General features: G+C 49.1%; 7 protein-coding genes across 7 annotated transcripts; 5 read left to right on the plus strand and 2 right to left on the minus strand.

The window, feature by feature from the left end:
* Nucleotides 1–40: 40 nt before the first annotated feature.
* POJ06DRAFT_221493 (uncharacterized protein) lies at nt 41–2,391 on the plus strand. Its single transcript, XM_056185626.1, has 3 exons — nt 41–252; nt 308–432; nt 488–2,391. The coding sequence occupies exons 2-3, from the start codon at nt 345–347 to the stop codon at nt 2,305–2,307; spliced, it is 1,908 nt and encodes a 635-aa protein (XP_056044668.1). The 5' UTR covers nt 41–252; nt 308–344; the 3' UTR covers nt 2,308–2,391.
* A 37-nt stretch (nt 2,392–2,428) lies between these two features.
* POJ06DRAFT_91184 (protein-tyrosine phosphatase-like protein) lies at nt 2,429–4,049 on the minus strand. The gene is made up of 2 exons (XM_056191750.1): nt 3,649–4,049; nt 2,429–3,596 (listed from the first exon to the last, which is right to left on the minus strand). Exons 1-2 carry the CDS (start codon nt 3,911–3,913, stop codon nt 2,551–2,553), a joined length of 1,311 nt encoding a protein of 436 aa, XP_056044669.1. The 5' UTR covers nt 3,914–4,049; the 3' UTR covers nt 2,429–2,550.
* A 397-nt stretch (nt 4,050–4,446) lies between these two features.
* POJ06DRAFT_250812 (ribosomal protein L1p/L10e family-domain-containing protein) lies at nt 4,447–5,793 on the plus strand. The gene is made up of 2 exons (XM_056187332.1): nt 4,447–4,888; nt 4,944–5,793. Exons 1-2 carry the CDS (start codon nt 4,476–4,478, stop codon nt 5,626–5,628), a joined length of 1,098 nt encoding a protein of 365 aa, XP_056044670.1. The 5' UTR covers nt 4,447–4,475; the 3' UTR covers nt 5,629–5,793.
* Nucleotides 5,794–7,242: 1,449 nt separating this feature from the next.
* On the plus strand, nt 7,243–9,087 carry POJ06DRAFT_91205 (nucleotide-diphospho-sugar transferase). The gene is made up of 3 exons (XM_056191751.1): nt 7,243–7,669; nt 7,726–8,599; nt 8,647–9,087. The coding sequence occupies exons 1-3, from the start codon at nt 7,395–7,397 to the stop codon at nt 8,980–8,982; spliced, it is 1,485 nt and encodes a 494-aa protein (XP_056044671.1). The 5' UTR covers nt 7,243–7,394; the 3' UTR covers nt 8,983–9,087.
* A 506-nt stretch (nt 9,088–9,593) lies between these two features.
* Nucleotides 9,594–10,528, plus strand: POJ06DRAFT_250818 (Prp19/Pso4-like-domain-containing protein). The gene is made up of 4 exons (XM_056187333.1): nt 9,594–9,778; nt 9,839–9,883; nt 9,958–10,062; nt 10,135–10,528. Exons 1-4 carry the CDS (start codon nt 9,766–9,768, stop codon nt 10,383–10,385), a joined length of 414 nt encoding a protein of 137 aa, XP_056044672.1. The 5' UTR covers nt 9,594–9,765; the 3' UTR covers nt 10,386–10,528.
* Nucleotides 10,529–14,452, minus strand: POJ06DRAFT_250819 (uncharacterized protein). The gene has a single exon (XM_056187334.1). The coding sequence runs from the start codon at nt 14,147–14,149 to the stop codon at nt 10,658–10,660; it is 3,492 nt and encodes a 1,163-aa protein (XP_056044673.1). The 5' UTR covers nt 14,150–14,452; the 3' UTR covers nt 10,529–10,657.
* A 155-nt stretch (nt 14,453–14,607) lies between these two features.
* On the plus strand, nt 14,608–15,725 carry POJ06DRAFT_91247 (uncharacterized protein). Its single transcript, XM_056191752.1, has 3 exons — nt 14,608–14,830; nt 14,900–15,105; nt 15,161–15,725. The coding sequence occupies exons 1-3, from the start codon at nt 14,749–14,751 to the stop codon at nt 15,407–15,409; spliced, it is 537 nt and encodes a 178-aa protein (XP_056044674.1). The 5' UTR covers nt 14,608–14,748; the 3' UTR covers nt 15,410–15,725.
* The last annotated feature ends 492 nt before the right edge of the window (nt 15,726–16,217 follow it).

The raw sequence follows: 16,217 nt of genomic DNA on the forward strand, positions 1-16,217 counted from the left end.
ATTGGGTGCCCTCTTCTACGCTGGCTAGCGTATCCCTGAGCACGATGGGAGAGTCTCTTTGGCGTTTATTCGCGTGCCCTAGCACGGCCAAGTGAGAACAAAATTTTCGAACTTTCAAATACGTATCGGGAATTGCAAATCGGAAGTGAAGTAGTGTTGACGGAAGAATCTACGGTCTTAGAAAAGGAAGGATAGAGAGCTCTAGTTGGCGGGAATTTTGTGTTTCGGCGAGGTGTAATTGACTAGTAACCGGTATGTGAAAGATTACTGGGTCCGGCTAGAAGACATCATCATTAACATGTGGCAGACCATTGTCCTCTAGGGATATATAGAACATATCGACGATGCGGGTCCTTCGACAAAGTAGTCGGTGTCAAATGATACCGACCGTTCTTCACCGTCGTACACCGGTATTCCAACAATTGCGTAATGGTAAGTCAAGTTCCACCCATACGACCACAAACAAAACCTGATTGTGATTCTGTAGCCTCGATCTACAAACAAGCACTAAGCAATCCGAAACGGTTCACCCCCAGCATTGCGCCGCGCGGGGAACGAAGAATGGAGGAAGCGAATTTCCAAGTAATGAACTCTGAGCGGGAGACATTACGGTCGCAGACTGCGACGGGATATCAGAAAGGCAACGCGCTGCGACGCATCAAGCTTTTCAAATTAGTGTATAACCGGCTTCGACAACAACAGCGGATTGCCGAGGATGAGATTGTGCAACGCGAGGTCGCCAAGAAGGAGGCTGCGCGGCGGCAAAGATTGCAGCGTGTGATGGGGTACAGACGGGATGCGAGGGTCGAGGCTATTATTTTGAAGAAGATGAGCAGTCGGGGACGTGTTCTTCGGCTTAGAAAGCTGCCTATTCGGAGTAAGCAGCCACCTGCATACAGAAAGCTCATGGATAGTTTGAATCGTTTGCGGTACGAGGCGCTGTATAATGCGTATGTAAAATGGGCGCGAGACAGAATCAGAAAGAACGAGGTTCCGTCGTTCAACGCGTTTAGGTACAAACCCACGACTCCGGCGGAAGTGGAGGCTCAGCGGGCGCGAGAGGCGCAGGCACTTTTGCAGCCGCTGCCGAGTTCCAGATTCTTGCTTTACCGCGAACGATTCAGGAGCGCTGTCCCGGTTGATGAGTGCTTGTATCCGACAAGCATTGTTACGCACAGGAAGTTAGTGCAACTTCCCGTCGAGCGTACGCCTTACCAGCTGGCACGAAAGATTCACATTCCACCACCTGCACGCCTTCCCGAGCTGACCAACGCCACGTCGAACAGCGACACTGCTCAGGTTGAAGAAGGCAGGATCATCAACTTTGACGAAGCTACAGTCGCCAAGTCGTCTGCTCTTGTCGCGCTCCATGCCCGTCTCGGCCTGTCGAAGAATTTTCCCTTGACGACACTTGCCCGCGCGCTAAACTGCGAGAGCTCAAGTCTCGCAAGAGTGTATCCGAACAATGGCTCGCTCGCTGCTCTCGGGAAGGAATTCCTCGAGCTGTACGTTCTCGAGTTTATTGTCTGCAAGTACCCTCGTCTGCCGAAAGAAGTCATTCAGGAGGCGCGTTGGGCCTATGTCGGCGAAGACGCGCTCGCCAGCATCGGGCACCACTGGGGCGTCGGGCGAGAGAAGCCAAGCGTGGCCTCACCCCCAAGGCAGAGATCCACTGAGAAGACAAGCGACGACGCGCCACAAGACGTCGGGTTCACAGTCGCGCCGTCCCTTGAGCTGCCAGATGGCTTTGGAATGTTGAAGTACGGACGGCTGGTCGTTCGAAGGCTGAACGGATTGACGGAGTACGCCGAGGTGGACGAGTACGGAAACCAAGGAGAATACACTGGGTTCCAGCGCTATTCTGACGCCATGAGCTCTTTCGTGAAGGCTGTAGTTGGAGGCGTGTACATTCACGATGGCGAGGCTGCCGCGAAGAAGTTCATCAGAGATCACGCCTTGTCGCGCAAGGTCGACGTCTCGTCTCTCTTCAAGATCGTGCAGCCTACTCGAGAACTATCCCGGCTCTGCGCGCGCGAAAACCTGGCGCCTCCGATCTCGCGCATGATCGCAGAGACCGGTCGATTGTCTCGCGGTCCAATGTTCGTTGTTGGCGTGTACTCTGGCTCCAATGTTTTAGGCACTGGTGAGGGTAATAGCATCAAGGAGGCGGAGACTCGAGCAGCAATTAATGCGCTCAAGGGTTGGTACCTGTACAGCCCGGCCGTCGTCACTTTCCCCAGCGATAGCAAGTCCGAGGACGGCTATTTTAAGCCATTGTATATTGATCCGGGGCAGGTTCTCGTCTAAGATGCATGTATATAATGTATTTATTATTTTGATGAACACAATTTTGACTTGTAACATTGTTTGCATTTCTGTAAATAGCGAAGTTTATTAATGAGTCGTGTAGCCAGTCTATAAATATGCATGCCATTTCGTAAATATATCCCGTAACTCACTCTCAGCGCCTGCCATGACCCTTAGCAACTGTAACTCCAAAGCCCACATGAAACAGTAAAACAAACGAACATATGGTACAATATCTACAATCTATGCAACGGCCGAGTTCTGCTCGATGCTGTCCCTGGACGCTCTGAGATCGATTTCTTGCTCTGGCTGGGCCGGCAATTCCATGGGATGGCAAACGACCCAGTCGACCTCTAACCGATCAAAGATCTTTCCGCCGCGTTTTTTCGTCCCCTTAAATCCATCCATATCTTCCCATGCGGCACTGAACGTGCCGCCGGTATCATGATCGCCCTCAAAGAACACGTTAAACCAAACATACGAGGTCGCGCTCAGAAACGACAGCCCTGCAGGTCCGTATATTTTCTTTTCAACCGTGATATTGACGTCCGCGGTGATGTGGATATCTGCCTTTGGACGCAGGATGATTTCCGTGCCCGTCATGAGCTTGGTCGGATCCCGTGAGGGGTCGAGAGAGCGCTGGTATTGGATCGACCGGTATGTGCCGCTCCGGTGCAGAGATACGTGGCGATGGTGATGATGGCTGCTGCTGCCGGCTGGATCCGAAACCGTTGTCGTTGGTTTCGTAGGTTGCTCTTGAGAATCGACGCTCTCCTCGCTCGCGCCAAACCATACACTGGGATCTTTACTCGATCCGCCGGCAACCACGCGCTCTCCAACATGATCCCCCTGCGTAAACTCATACAGCGTCACGATCCGTCGTCCATGTTCCTTGAACCCGCAGCATCGGACCTCCAATCCTTTAACCGGATTCAAAATTCTGACCTCGGTAACAACAGCAGGAATATCACGGTACTCCTTGTTTGGATCCCGCGACCACGTCTCAACGTACTGTATCCATCTTCTCTGTGATATGATCGAAACGCCCTCGCCGAAACCGATGCGCATCCGCTTGGACGTGAAATGGGCTAACGCGATTTGCGCTGTCCAGTGGTGCTGCGAGATCAGGTACGCGCAGAAGATCGTGCCGGATCGACCCTTGCCGGCCTTGCAATGCAGCACGGCGACATTTTCGGGATTTTGAGACAGGAATTTGTGGAGCGATGACACAATGGTCGGAATCATGGCGAACGGTGGGGGGTTGTGATCTGGAAATGGGAAGTGGCTGACTGATCTGGTTAGTACGATCGATCCTGCCCGAGTGAGTAGCAACGAACTTGCCTCGATTGTAAAGCTCAGAATCCTCGTATCCGGCCCCTTCGGCTCGAAATTCCCACACATGCCAATGATTTCCGTGACGAAGGTTTAGTAGCTTGCGGAGATCGCTGAGCGAGTTGCGGTACATCACTCTCGGGAACTCATTCGTGGGCATGGAACATACGATGATATTTTTCTCGAGATATGCGAGATCGAGGTATGTGTCCGCCACCGGGTCATAGTGTCTCGCTCGCGGCGATGCGATTGCCGAGCGGAGAAACTCCGCCATTGATGAATATGGTGGTGGAGGAGAGTGAACGGGACGCCGCAGACACTGGAAGAAAGATGTGCTACGTCTGGACGGCGTGCTGTGCCTCAGATGGAAGTTGCTCGTGTGCGGACTGAGGCACGTTCACAATAATACCACTTAGCCAACAGAGATGCGTGCAAAAGTGTTACTGAGCCGTCGTCAGATTGTGGAGTAAAAGGCATTACAGCGGGAGAACACAATCTCCCAAGTTTAAGGATAGTTGACAACGCGATGGCCATTTGGGCGGCCAAATTACCAAACAATACAACCTGCCACGGCTACAATACCATGCGCCAGATTAAAACAATTTAGTACGTTTATTTCAATAACAATCCCATGACTCCCATTTACGCAAGAGTGATGACAAATGCTTGACAGGGGCACTACCACGCGAAAGTGCGCGTTCCTGATCACCGTTCTATTATGTCGACGACGGATCCCAGGCCGGGTAAATTATCTCAACTCCCAACTGGGGGAGATAATTTTTTTTTTACACATTTTCAAGCTGCAACCACCAAGCCTATTGGAATCATAGTTGATAATGCCAACAAAGAGCAAGAGTAATAAGAAGGCTTCCAGATCGGAGCCGCCAGCAAAAAACAAGGCGACCGTGTCCCCGGGGACGACTAAGGCCGCTGAACGAGCGAGCGAGCCAAAAGAGCCAGCAAAGTCTGCATCCATGCCAGCGCCAGCCGAATCGTCAGACTCGTCCTCGCCACTCCCACTAGAGCAGACTAAAAAAGCTCTTACTGCACTGATCAAGCACGTGGAGACGAAATCAGAAGAGGAAGCCGCAGCGGCAGCGGAGAGCAACAATCCTAGCAAGAAGCGGAAACTGAATCTTTTGAGCGACGATCCGTCGGATCCGAAGGAGTCGGAGAAGAAATCTTTGTATTTGATTATTAGCGCGAAGAAATATTTCAGTGATAAGCCATTGATGAAGCCTCGACGAATGTCAGTGTGCATGCTGGACAGAATAAGGACAATGACGCTAACGAAAGTCATGTAGTACTGTTCCACACCCGATTCATAATCCGGACACTACGTCGATCTGTTTGATTACGAAGGATCCACAACGGCTGTATAAAGACATTCTCTTAGTTGACGAGAACTCTCCGGTAAAGGACAGCATTGAACGGATCGTAGGCATCTCGAAGCTGAAGACAAAGTTTAAGACATTCGAGGCCAAGCGTCGGTTACGGGACGACCACGATTTGTTTTTGGCTGATGACCGAGTTGTGACAATGATGCCAGAGTTGTTGGGAAAGCCATTTATTTCCACGAAAAAGATGCCAATTCCGATTCACATCCTGAATCCGGCTGCTGCTGCTGCCATGGAAACCGCTGCCAAAGTCGCACAGGCAAGCGCGAGTAAGAAACGTAAGGTGAATATCTCGCCCGAGGATGAACTCGCACGGGAGAGAGCTGCAGTGTCGGCTAAGCGGGTGAACGCTGAGATTACTCGGACATTGAATTCCGCGATGGTGTTTGTACCGGCAGCGAACAGCACGAGTGTCAAGATCGGATTCTCAACGTTTTCGGTGGATGATCTGGCGGAAAACGTAGCAGCAATTGTTGACGGCATGGTATCAAAGAACATTGTCAAGGGTGGCTGGGATGGTATTCGATCGTTACATTTGAAGACGAAGGATAGCATCAGTTTGCCGATTTATTTGACCGAGAAATTAACCTGAATATTGGGGATCAGAAGAACCGAATCAATTATTGTAGTTGAACGAAACTTGATGTATAAATGGATAGGTTTGGGTCGGTTGCATGCATGTAAGATAGACAAAAGTTTGGGATTTATCCCGTCATGTTTTACTCTTTAACGCATTGTTCATTTTTCTATTGCAAGTCTCATTTTTGAAAGAATTAAATCTAAATGGCCGTCAGCACATGCTCTTTCTGTCTCGGTCGTCGCGAGTAACCAAAGGACCTGCATAAGTGGGACTTGGCGTGAAGAATACGACCAGAATTTTCTAATCACTACGACACGTGCGTCAGAGATCGTTTGAAAAGAACTTTCGCACGAGCGATGGTTTCTTCCTTTTTTTTTTTCTTCTTCGACACTTGGTATCAGTTTTTTTTCCAGTCCAGGCTGCATTGCGGACTAATTCCCGACCTTGTACCAAAGAGACGCGAGAGATGCAAGCAAGATTCTCAGTCCCATCCTTATGTTCTGCGGGGCAAGGGATCGCGGTCTTTGAGGTTGGCGAGAAACGGATGTTTGCATTGCTGGTTTGGATCGGATACACACAGTTCCATTGCCGAATTTCATTTCTTGGTGTAGTACGAGGAAAATGAAGATTCCTTTTCTTTTGGAAGGGGACGATTTCTGTGATGGTGGTTATGGTACCAAAAATAAGCTGTTCTTGTGCTTGTGTTGGATGGAAAGTGAGGTGCTTCTGTTAGTGCCAAGTGGTTCCGTCGCCTGGGAGCAGGAACACATTCCGTAGCTGGAGAGTCGACGAATGAATCGATAAATGAACGTGATTCTATGTTTAGATATGCAGTCCCTACAATCCGCAGCGCGGCTGCGTGTCTTCTGGACCGAGTAGAGGACCAGACATGTATCCATAATTAGGATCATTGACATGGGAATTGCGCGTCCAGCGGGACATTTGTAAGCCGCAAGCATCCGTTTCACTCGCAGTGGATGGAACACACGGATGCGCATATCGGCTGCCATTGTAGTCGACGGTATATTATGTGCGGATTACGATGAGAGATGTATATATCCAAAGAGTTAACAAAATGGTCTGGTTCAGCTGGGATGCGTGGCCGAGTGCGCAGGTCTTGATAAAGCGACTCTCGACACAGTCGACACGGCCACTCGGTTGTTCTCGGTCGACAAGGTGTGGCGTCAGTCTGCCGTAAGCATCGGCGGTATCGACTTCAGTAAGGGACGTGTCGCGCGACACGGGCGGGTTAGGGTGCGTCCCTGAGCGACCCTTGCTTGGTTGAATTTTAAGTGTCGCCCAAGACTTAGCCACCGCCAGCTGCCTATCGATCGTGTCCCGGCCGCCAAATCCTAATCCACCACCACGACTGTTCGCCCCACTCCCTTTGCCTATTTTCTTCTGCAGTTTGCAAATCGAGGCTTTGCTGCGTTTACTTCCGTCTCCGACTCTCCCAACCGCTCCTCTCCTCATCTCCTCGTTATTTGCCTGCCGCAAGTACCATCCTCCCTCGCGGCAGCGCCTGCCGACGTTTCGCAGTTATCCTGCGCCTGTTCATGTACTCCGACGCCTAAAGACCGACACCCTTCCTCCGAGGCGCTCTATTATCCACACCTCCTTTCGTGGCCGCTCGCTGACATTCTTCATTTGGGCGTTTGTCTCGGGGAGAGCGTGCAAATTAACACTTAGCACCATTCGCTCGTCGGTCTTGCACGCAAATTATTCGTTCGGCGTCTAACTACATCCAAAGTTTTTTGCACTTCCAACATTATCCACCAATGTCGAGCATTGGACGTCGGGCACATCGTCAATTAGGCGATTCCAAATATCTGCCGGTTCCCGCCAGTGCAGGCTCTCTCTTTCCGGCAGCATCATTTAAGGGTAAGCCACTTGACTATGCCAGAAAGCGCGTGCGAATACGGCACAACATCTCGGCCCCTCTCGGCGTCGTCCTACTTCTGCCGCTTGTGCTTATAGTTCTTGTAATTCGGTTCGTCCAAGTCCCGTCAAACACTAGCCTGCTTCCGTCACGAAGTCGGCTGCCGGATATAAGGTATTTCTGATTGGCTCTCTGTTAGCCGCCACAAAACGATGCTGATAAAGTGACAGAACTATGAACGAAACAATTGATGCGCCGTTTGTCGTCGGCTGTCAGGTGCCCGATACGTCGCGTCCGCGAGCAAACGCTGTTATGGTCATCCTCGCGCGGAATAAGGAATTGGATGGTGTCATCGACTCCATTAAGTCCGTCGAACGCCACTTCAATCGATGGTTCCACTATCCATATCTCTTCCTCAACGACGTTGAATTCAACTCGACTTTCAGGGAAACCGTTTTGAATTACACAGAGTCTAAGGTTGAGTTTGGTGTCATCAACAAAGAGCTTTGGGATTTCCCGTCCTGGGCGGACCCAGAGGAAGTCAAGGAGTCCATTGCCCTACAAGGCGACGCCGCGATCATGTACGGTGGGGTGGAATCTTACCACCATATGTGCCGATTCTACTCTGGCCAGTTTTACAAACATCCTATGCTGGCAAAGTATGACTGGTACTGGCGTGTCGAGCCAGATGTGAAGTACTTTTGCGATATCACTTATGATCCGTTTTTGTATATGGAGGAGAAGGGAAAGGTCTATGGTTTCACCATCATTATCAAGGAGCTCGTCGACACTGTCCCGAACTTGTTCAGGTACGCTTCTGGTTTCCGACGATCACGCAACATCACGTCCAAGGGCATGTGGGAGGTCTTCCTAGAGAACGACGAGAAAGAGAAAGAGTCTGGCCCCAGAACTTCTGGTGTGGATGACCAGTTCCGCATTCCTGAGCCTGAGAAGATCGATCCAGAAGCCATGAACGGTGAAAAGTATAATTTGTGTCATTTCTGGAGCAATTTCGAGATTGCCAAGCTAGACTTTTTCCGAAGCAAGGAGTACAATGAGTTTTTCGAGCTCTTAGATAAAAGCGGTGGTTTCTGGAACGAAAGAGTAAGTTCTCTATTTTTGTGGTAACACAGTGTCTAATATACCTATAGTGGGGTGATGCTCCAGTTCACTCTTTGGCCGCCGGCATTTTCCTTGCCCCGTCGCAGGTTCACTATTTCCGCGATATCGGGTACCGGCATACAACCATTCAGCACTGTCCCGGTAACGCCCCACGGAAGCAGCTTCCGCGGACACCATACATTCGAGACCCCATGAGTAAGAAAGACCTAGAAGAAGATAGATATTGGGACCACTGGGACGTTGATAGAGAAAACGGGGTTGGCTGTCGATGCAGATGCGACACCGACATTGCCGACGTCGAAAGTAACGACGGAAGCTGTATTCCGTCGTGGGTTAACGCAGTCGGCGGTTGGACGTCCGATTAACCAACCTCTCCGTCCCAGTTTGGACAATCAGTTTGTTTCTGCATTTGGTTCCATTGATTTCAGCATTATACAGCTATACTCTCATGTGCTCCCGACATTTAATTAAGTCATCTACGATCTTACAGTCTTGATTTTCAATTTGTGAAGAGCCGGGTGACATTAATTGTTAATTTTTAATCCTCATTTTGAGTTTGGTTGCAGTTCCATGCGATGACTATAGACTTGTTTTTTTCCCCCGTCATAATTACCTCGTTTTTGTGTATTACTCGTTTTGTCAGGTGTTTTGCTTTTGTGTGGCTGATCCATTGTTTCGTCGTTTATGATTGTACGTTTAACCGTTCGACATTTTCATTGTTATATATACTTTTGCCTTTTTCCTTTCCTATTTTCTGTTTGTATGTAATAAAATAGCATTTTGATTGGGCGAGTTGTTATGATTAGTGATTATACTTTTTGTGTTCGTTTGTATGTTTGGAATGTGTGTAATTGGACAGCAGTAGATGAGATATTTTAGTTACTCTTCATTTGTACGCTATTATTATATGTTATAGGCAGATGTCGATAAAGTTGCGCAGAATTTTTACTGAAATCCAAAATAAAAGCCTTATGATTGAAACCGTCAGTCCGTGTCAAAACTTTAATTTAGTTTGTTTAATTATCCTGTCTAAAGTTGATGAGCTGCCCTGCGTTCATAGTGTCACTTGAGACAACCCCATCGCATCTTCACTCCGCACGCACGGTATCATTTCCACCAGTTTTCGAATAGGAATTGGCCGCGTTACAATGATCTGCGCAAGTATGTATAGAAACCAGAGACTACAACCTTTGGATAGCACCACTAACAGGAGATCGTCAGTTTCGGGAACGACCCCTCAAGATCCAGTGATTTCTCCAAACAGCGGTATGCATGCAGTTCTAAATAAGCTCGTTTTTTCGAGAGTTATAAATACGTGTTCGTGACTGATAATAAGACAGGAAGCGTGTTTGATAGAAAATTAATAGAAGGGTACATAGCAGAGCACGGGACGGATCCTATATCCGGTGATGCACTGTCCGTCGACAGTCTGATTTCGATAAAAAGTGCGTCCCAGTTCATAATGTTATTTGTTTCCTTTGATTAAATACCAGTTACGCTAACGGCAGCGACAACAGCATCAATAACTCCAGCGCCCCGAACGCCGGCACAGGCGAGTATTCCCGCGCTTCTCCAATCATTCCAAAACGAATGGGACGCCCTGGTCCTCGAGACCCTGACTCTACGACAAGAATTGCTCAAGACAAGGCAGGACCTGAGTACGGCATTGTATTATCATGACGCAGCAGTTCGTGTTGTTGCGAAGTTGACAAAGGAGCGGGATGATGCTGTAGCGGAGCTACAAACCTTGACGCAGCGCGAGCTGTGAGGAGGCGGAATATTTGGTTTGCGAGATTTGTATACTATTGTATCATTTGATGAATCGGATATGTTGTTGTGCTATACGGGATAATGTAAATAGACGTCAGAAACGAAAATAAGACTTGGTCATTATGATATGTACATGATATTCCACGACTCTTATCTTACAAAATGATGCCATGCCAAATCCTTATGCAAATATGTACAACCAAAACAGTTCAAAATCAAATCCAATACCCATATGTACAAATAACATGCTGTTTAAGTTTTTGACTCCTCCTATGTAACATCTCCACCATCTCTATGCACAGTTTGACCATCAACAACCGATCCTCCAATACTTCTCAACAGCTCTACTTGTTCCCCATAACTCTTCTTATTCGCCCTGCTCAATTTCCAAATCGCATATTTGATCTCAGGAGTAATCTTTTGTCCGCGCTCTGAGACTATTTGGGTCACTTCCTCAATCCGCTTCCTGCGCGTCGTCTGTAACCCTTTCCTCAGGTTGAGCGCAACGCGCTGGTGATGTCTCCACTGCCTGTAGTAGGAGTACTCGATACTCTTAGTTCGGAGCTTGCGAAGGCGCTCAATCATCTGTCGCTTCATCTTTTGTCTGAAACGATACTCGTACACAATGGCAAATATCTTCCTGAATCTCTTTCGCAATCTTTGGTACTCCGAAGGGTCGTGGGGATTAGCATCCAGCTGCTCGTTCTCAATGCTATATTTCTCCTGCAGCAGATCCGAGAAGAATCGGACGGTTCGCGTCTGCAGATAATACCGTACTTTCGGCTTCTGCTGGCGTAACTTGGATCTGAGCGCTTTCTCGGACGTCCACTTGGCCGTGTCCTTGTGCTTTCGAATCTTGAGGTACCCATCCACGAGCTTTTTGGTCGCCATCTCCATGGCATCCAAAACACGGCCGTCAGTCCGCGCGAGTGCACGTACACGCGCGTTCCAGTTGCGGTTTGAGAACTTGACGCCGAGATCGCGCATCTGCTGCCACAGGACCTCCACTTCCTCGTACTGATCCGTCGTGATCATCGCGTCCATTTGGGAGGTCAGCGCATCGCCAAACAAGATCCGGTTTATGCCCTTGATCTGGTCAGAGTACTTGTTCGTGTACGGATCGTAGTCGCGGTGCTTTAGCAGCGCGACAGTCAGGAGTCGTCGCCAGTGTGTTTGAACGGTGGCCCAATCGCCTGCTCGTGCGGCAGCAATGCATGCCTGCGCCTCGAATGTAAGATCTGGCTGGATCTGGTCAACAAACTCGCGGGATTCATTGACTTGGTTGAAACGCTCGATCACTTGTGCGTACTTCCGAGAGCCAAGTGGGTGATACAAGCGGATTATCGGCGTGAAGATATATGCCGGTATAGTTGTCTTCGGTGACACGGGGTTCGTCATGTCGAGCGGCGGCAAACGATCTATAATTCCGTCGATCATCATCAGCAGGGACTCGGCAGCGTAGTGCTTTCGTCGATCTCGGTACGATAGCATGAGCGTCAGCAGGGTGATGAATGACGGGGCAATGCCTTCAGCGATCATATCTCTGTATTTTCTCTGCACCATACCCGTGTTCCCATGATAAAGGTACGCGGTCATCAGCGAAGTGTAGTGGAACACGTCATGTTCGATACCAAGAGCATCGAGCTGATGGAACACATTTTCGGCAGCGGGTAGCTGGTTAGCCATGCCTAGGTAATGAATCATGATACCAAAAGTCACAGAGTTCATCGGAATCGATAGCGCTTTCATTTGCTCAATCGTTCGCTTCAAACCGGCAGAATCATGGGCCCTGGCAAACCCGTGGAGCAGTGTCGCGAACAGTCGCGTGTCTGGGAATACGTCCGCCTCCCGCATGCGTTGGAGAATGTTTTTGGACACAGTGGGCATGTGGGCGGACTTTTGGATGTATGCGGCAGCGAGAACGTTGAACACGGCAGCATCTGGCTCGACGTCGAAATGCTGTAGAAGTTGGAACATGGCTTCTGATCGCTCGATATCTCCTCTTTTGGCGAACAGTGCCATAAGCGTTGTGATGTGTCGCTTTGTTGGTATGATACCGTCTCGTAGCATGCGCCGGAATGTCAGTAGCATGCTCTCCGCATCATCGCGCTTATTATAGACCGAAAGCGCGATATTGTAAACCACATCGTTGCGTTTCAAGCCGTATTTCCCGATGTTTTCGAATAATTCGATCGCGCCATCCAAATCACCTACCACCGACCTGCTCCACATCACTGTGCCGAGAACCTGAATAGGGATCTTCATTTTCTTCTCCCGCATGTCCTCAAGCAATCTGTTTACGATCCCGACCTGACCGATCTCTCCGAGCGCATGCATCGTGACGTTGTAATGATACGGTGACGGCTGCGCACCACTTGCAATCACATTCTCGAATAACTCTTGCATACCGTTATAGTCTTTTGCTGCAGCAAGAGTCTCCAGCTTCGTGCCGATGATCAGATCCGTACTTGAACATGCTGGATAGTCGTTCTCAAATGTCTCGATCAGCTGCGATGAGTCCTGCGCCATTCCAGCTCGATTGAGAATCCTCACGACCCGCGCAAGATCCCCCCGATTTGACTCCCGCCCATGCATCCGCATGTACACTTCCTTCGCAATCATCGGCGATCCCAGATCCGCGAAGATACTGATAGCGATTCGCGCAAAGCGGTTGCCGAACTGGTGCATCTCTTTACCATTGTATGTATCAATCACCCGGCCGACGACCTCGGCATGCTCATGGCACTTAATGAGCAGCTCACGCATCGTGTTCTCTGTCCGGCGACGATTATGGCGTAATTTTGGATCGGTGTGGTACATGAGTGCAGCCCACAAGAGGAACACTTGGTTGAATTCCTCTCGCCGGGTATGATATCGATCAATCATACTCCATTGCATGTCCATATTTGCCGGAAATCTTGCCATGCCTTCTACAAATGCTGCATCTGCCGCATCGCTTAGTCCGAGCCGTAGGAGTGCCCACAATCTGAACCGGAAGTCAAGCTCGGTACGTCGATTTTCGGGTACGTCGTTGAAAATCAAAATCATGCGCTGCCAGCCATCGGTGCTGTTGCTTTCCCGAAAGAAATTGTAGACCTGCACTCGTTCGGTCATAATCTGCACTCGCGTGATAATCGATTCGAGACACAATCGCCAGAGTTTAAACGCCGTGTCTGCCAAGTGGACGTTGTATGATCGAGTTATCCGCATGAGATTCATAAACTGTCGGTCGGGGTCGTCCGGAATCTTGAGGTACGACTCTGGAATCCATTCATCGGCTGATCGTCTTTGTTCGTGCGACAGTTGCGCTCCAGTGCTTGAATGGTGGGCATGCGACTGCTCTTGCAAATCCCAATAACGTTCCTTTGTAAGTCCAGTCGGTATCCTTGGCTCCGGAGATATCCCGCCATCGGCCTGTGGCAGCGCTTCATAGCGCTCGTCGCGACTCACATTATGTGAATTGCCGATTTCCACGGACTCATGGTGTGCTTGAGAATACTGTCGCTGGCGCGCATAGAGTACCTGCAACAACCGCTTCTGACGCATTTCCAAATAACGCGCAGTCTTCCGCATTAATCCAATTGTCCACTCAGGATATAAAATTCCAATAAGAGGCGGCGGCAGTTGCTGCTGCGTGTGTGGAATCGAGGAGGCATGGCAAATGGATGACCAGCATGATTTCAGCGACCACCACAGCAGTTCGTCGTGCGTCGCCCGGAACGGCCTGTTGAGATCCAGCAGTGGAACGCGCCGGGCTGCCATATACCCTTGATGGTTGTCTCCGTCGTGTTATTCACGGAAGCACGCAGATGTATTTAGCTCGTGGTTGTGGAGGTTTACGACTTACGACTGTCGCTCTCGTTTGATGGCACGATTCGAGTTTTTTGCGTTCTGCGCTGAAGCGAGTGAGATTGACTTTGCCGCTCACCGTAGCTACATTCAACGAATAATAACATCCTTCAGAATGGCGATTTACTAGAACTACGGCCTATTATTATTTAGGTATGACAATGCTCCGTTTGATAGTATGCGCCGCTCAGGCAGAACGAGAGGAAAGAAAAATTCGGACCTCAGGCGAATTTTGGTTTTGCATTAAGGTTCATTTTGTTTGATGCCGTTTAGTTTATTCCACATACTGCTTAGCGCCACTTAGAATATGGAAGCTTAATTACTATCAACTCTCGAGTACAATGCCGAATAAATATTTGGATTTAACGTTGGCGCCTTGAAACAAGGAAGTTTCGCTGACTTCAGTCTGTTGCCTCTTCACCTGCCAGAAGGTGGCCAGAAAGCTTTCATACGTTCTTGTTTATATTCTATATTACTTTGAATAATACCTCAGGCATCTTCTACAGAGTAAAATGTCAGGAGAAGAAACCCCTGCGACTCGTCGTTCGTTCAGAGTTCTCGAGACCATGCCCGACGGCGTGCACAAGCGCAAACGTGAGTTCTTACCAAAATTGCAACATATATGTGACACTCTTGCAAAAGAATGCTAATTATTTGGTTTAGTTGAGAAAATTAAAAAGACACTGTCACATAATGCGGACGTTAAGCGATCATATCGAAAAACTTTGAAACGTATGGGGCTCGAAGTTCCGCCGCCGCTTCCGTCCCGAGAGAACGGCGTCAAGCGCTCTACTTCGAAAGATGCAGACAGTTCGGACGAGGATAAATACCAAAATGCCGCGCGCCAAGTGGAAGAAGCGGACCAGAAGGTTCTAGTTCTATATTGCTTTGGAATTCAAGCGACTAACATGTTCAATGATCTAGCCTGTCGACCGGCGCAACAAGAAACCAAAGCTATCTCGATATAAAAGAGAAGAGGCGGCAGCCGCCAAATTGCGGGGTGAGCTCGAAGCTGCGCAACTAGAGCGCGAACGTCGAGAAGGGGAACGGAGGCAACGGATCGAGCAACGGCAGACTAAGAAGAAGAAAATGATGCAGTATACCAGGACCGGACAACCAAAGCTGGGAGCCCGCGTTGATGTCTTGCTGGATAAAATTCGAAAGATTACTTAGATGGCTAATATGTCAACTTATATGCGGATATGTGATGTCTCCTGTGGGATTGGCGTTCGTGTATATTGATTTCTGAGACAAGGAGTACATTGGGAGTGACTAAAAGTTATACTTGTAAATGACTAGCGGCATTAAGCGAACATTAATCGTCAGTGTATTATATCTTGACTGGTTTACATGCCGGTCTGGAGACCAACCCGAGCAACGTCGTCATTTAATACATATCTTGCTCGTCCAAGACTGATTCTGCGAGCAACAGCAAAGACACTTCTGTGGGTCTGCAACGAAGGCCGATAACAGTCTCAAAGAAAAGGAAACGACGGGAAGGCGGCACATGATTGGGTCGTCAACACGTGCGAATCCATCGACATGTAGAACACTATAACGAACAGAAAGTTTTGAAGTGACATGCAATGAGTCTAGAAACCTGCTGATAACTAGAAATTAGGTACCCTTTATCGGCATGAAAAGAGGTATCTATCCGCGGAGGACAGCCGCCGTGATATTCATGACAGCTAGGGCAGCGACCGACGTTGTTTTGTCCAACATGCCCGTAAACGAATCTTGCGGCCAATAAGTTTACTGACCTCTCTATCACAGACACTGGTAGTGTGTAGAAGTAGTGCGGAAACATGTCTCCGGCCTCCAGTAAGGACTGCGGTACTTTCCTGTTCTGCCCTAACTAATCTCCGTAGTAATTAAAACCAGCACTTCTTCTTTTAGTCGCCGGTTCATCCTACGGCTGAACTCATCTCCTATAACCACAGTTTCATTGCATTTCTCAATAGCCACGCTGTCGTCCATCGCC

This window comes from Lipomyces tetrasporus, assembly GCF_029532465.1.
Source record: "Lipomyces tetrasporus strain NRRL Y-64009 chromosome Unknown POJ06scaffold_4, whole genome shotgun sequence".
NCBI lineage: Eukaryota > Fungi > Ascomycota > Lipomycetes > Lipomycetales > Lipomycetaceae > Lipomyces > Lipomyces tetrasporus.

Excerpts from the sequence above, each read along its gene's own strand:
- POJ06DRAFT_221493 (XM_056185626.1), top strand. The coding sequence starts at position 345 with ATGCGGGTCCTTCGACAAAGTAGTCGGTGTCAAATGATACCGACCGTT. Across the intron at positions 433-487 it reads ATTCCAACAATTGCGTAATG|CCTCGATCTACAAACAAGCA; the intron begins GTAAGTCAAGTT and ends GTGATTCTGTAG.
- POJ06DRAFT_91184 (XM_056191750.1), bottom strand. The coding sequence starts at position 3,913 with ATGGCGGAGTTTCTCCGCTCGGCAATCGCATCGCCGCGAGCGAGACAC. Across the intron at positions 3,597-3,648 it reads TTCTGAGCTTTACAATCGAG|TCAGCCACTTCCCATTTCCA; the intron begins GCAAGTTCGTTG and ends TAACCAGATCAG.
- POJ06DRAFT_250812 (XM_056187332.1), top strand. The coding sequence starts at position 4,476 with ATGCCAACAAAGAGCAAGAGTAATAAGAAGGCTTCCAGATCGGAGCCG. Across the intron at positions 4,889-4,943 it reads TTGATGAAGCCTCGACGAAT|TACTGTTCCACACCCGATTC; the intron begins GTCAGTGTGCAT and ends AAAGTCATGTAG.
- POJ06DRAFT_91205 (XM_056191751.1), top strand. The coding sequence starts at position 7,395 with ATGTCGAGCATTGGACGTCGGGCACATCGTCAATTAGGCGATTCCAAA. Across the intron at positions 7,670-7,725 it reads AGTCGGCTGCCGGATATAAG|AACTATGAACGAAACAATTG; the intron begins GTATTTCTGATT and ends ATAAAGTGACAG. Across the intron at positions 8,600-8,646 it reads GTGGTTTCTGGAACGAAAGA|TGGGGTGATGCTCCAGTTCA; the intron begins GTAAGTTCTCTA and ends ATATACCTATAG.
- POJ06DRAFT_250818 (XM_056187333.1), top strand. Across the intron at positions 9,884-9,957 it reads AGTGATTTCTCCAAACAGCG|GAAGCGTGTTTGATAGAAAA; the intron begins GTATGCATGCAG and ends ATAATAAGACAG. Across the intron at positions 10,063-10,134 it reads CAGTCTGATTTCGATAAAAA|CATCAATAACTCCAGCGCCC; the intron begins GTGCGTCCCAGT and ends CAGCGACAACAG.
- POJ06DRAFT_250819 (XM_056187334.1), bottom strand. The coding sequence starts at position 14,149 with ATGGCAGCCCGGCGCGTTCCACTGCTGGATCTCAACAGGCCGTTCCGG.
- POJ06DRAFT_91247 (XM_056191752.1), top strand. The coding sequence starts at position 14,749 with ATGTCAGGAGAAGAAACCCCTGCGACTCGTCGTTCGTTCAGAGTTCTC. Across the intron at positions 14,831-14,899 it reads CGGCGTGCACAAGCGCAAAC|TTGAGAAAATTAAAAAGACA; the intron begins GTGAGTTCTTAC and ends TATTTGGTTTAG. Across the intron at positions 15,106-15,160 it reads TGGAAGAAGCGGACCAGAAG|CCTGTCGACCGGCGCAACAA; the intron begins GTTCTAGTTCTA and ends TCAATGATCTAG.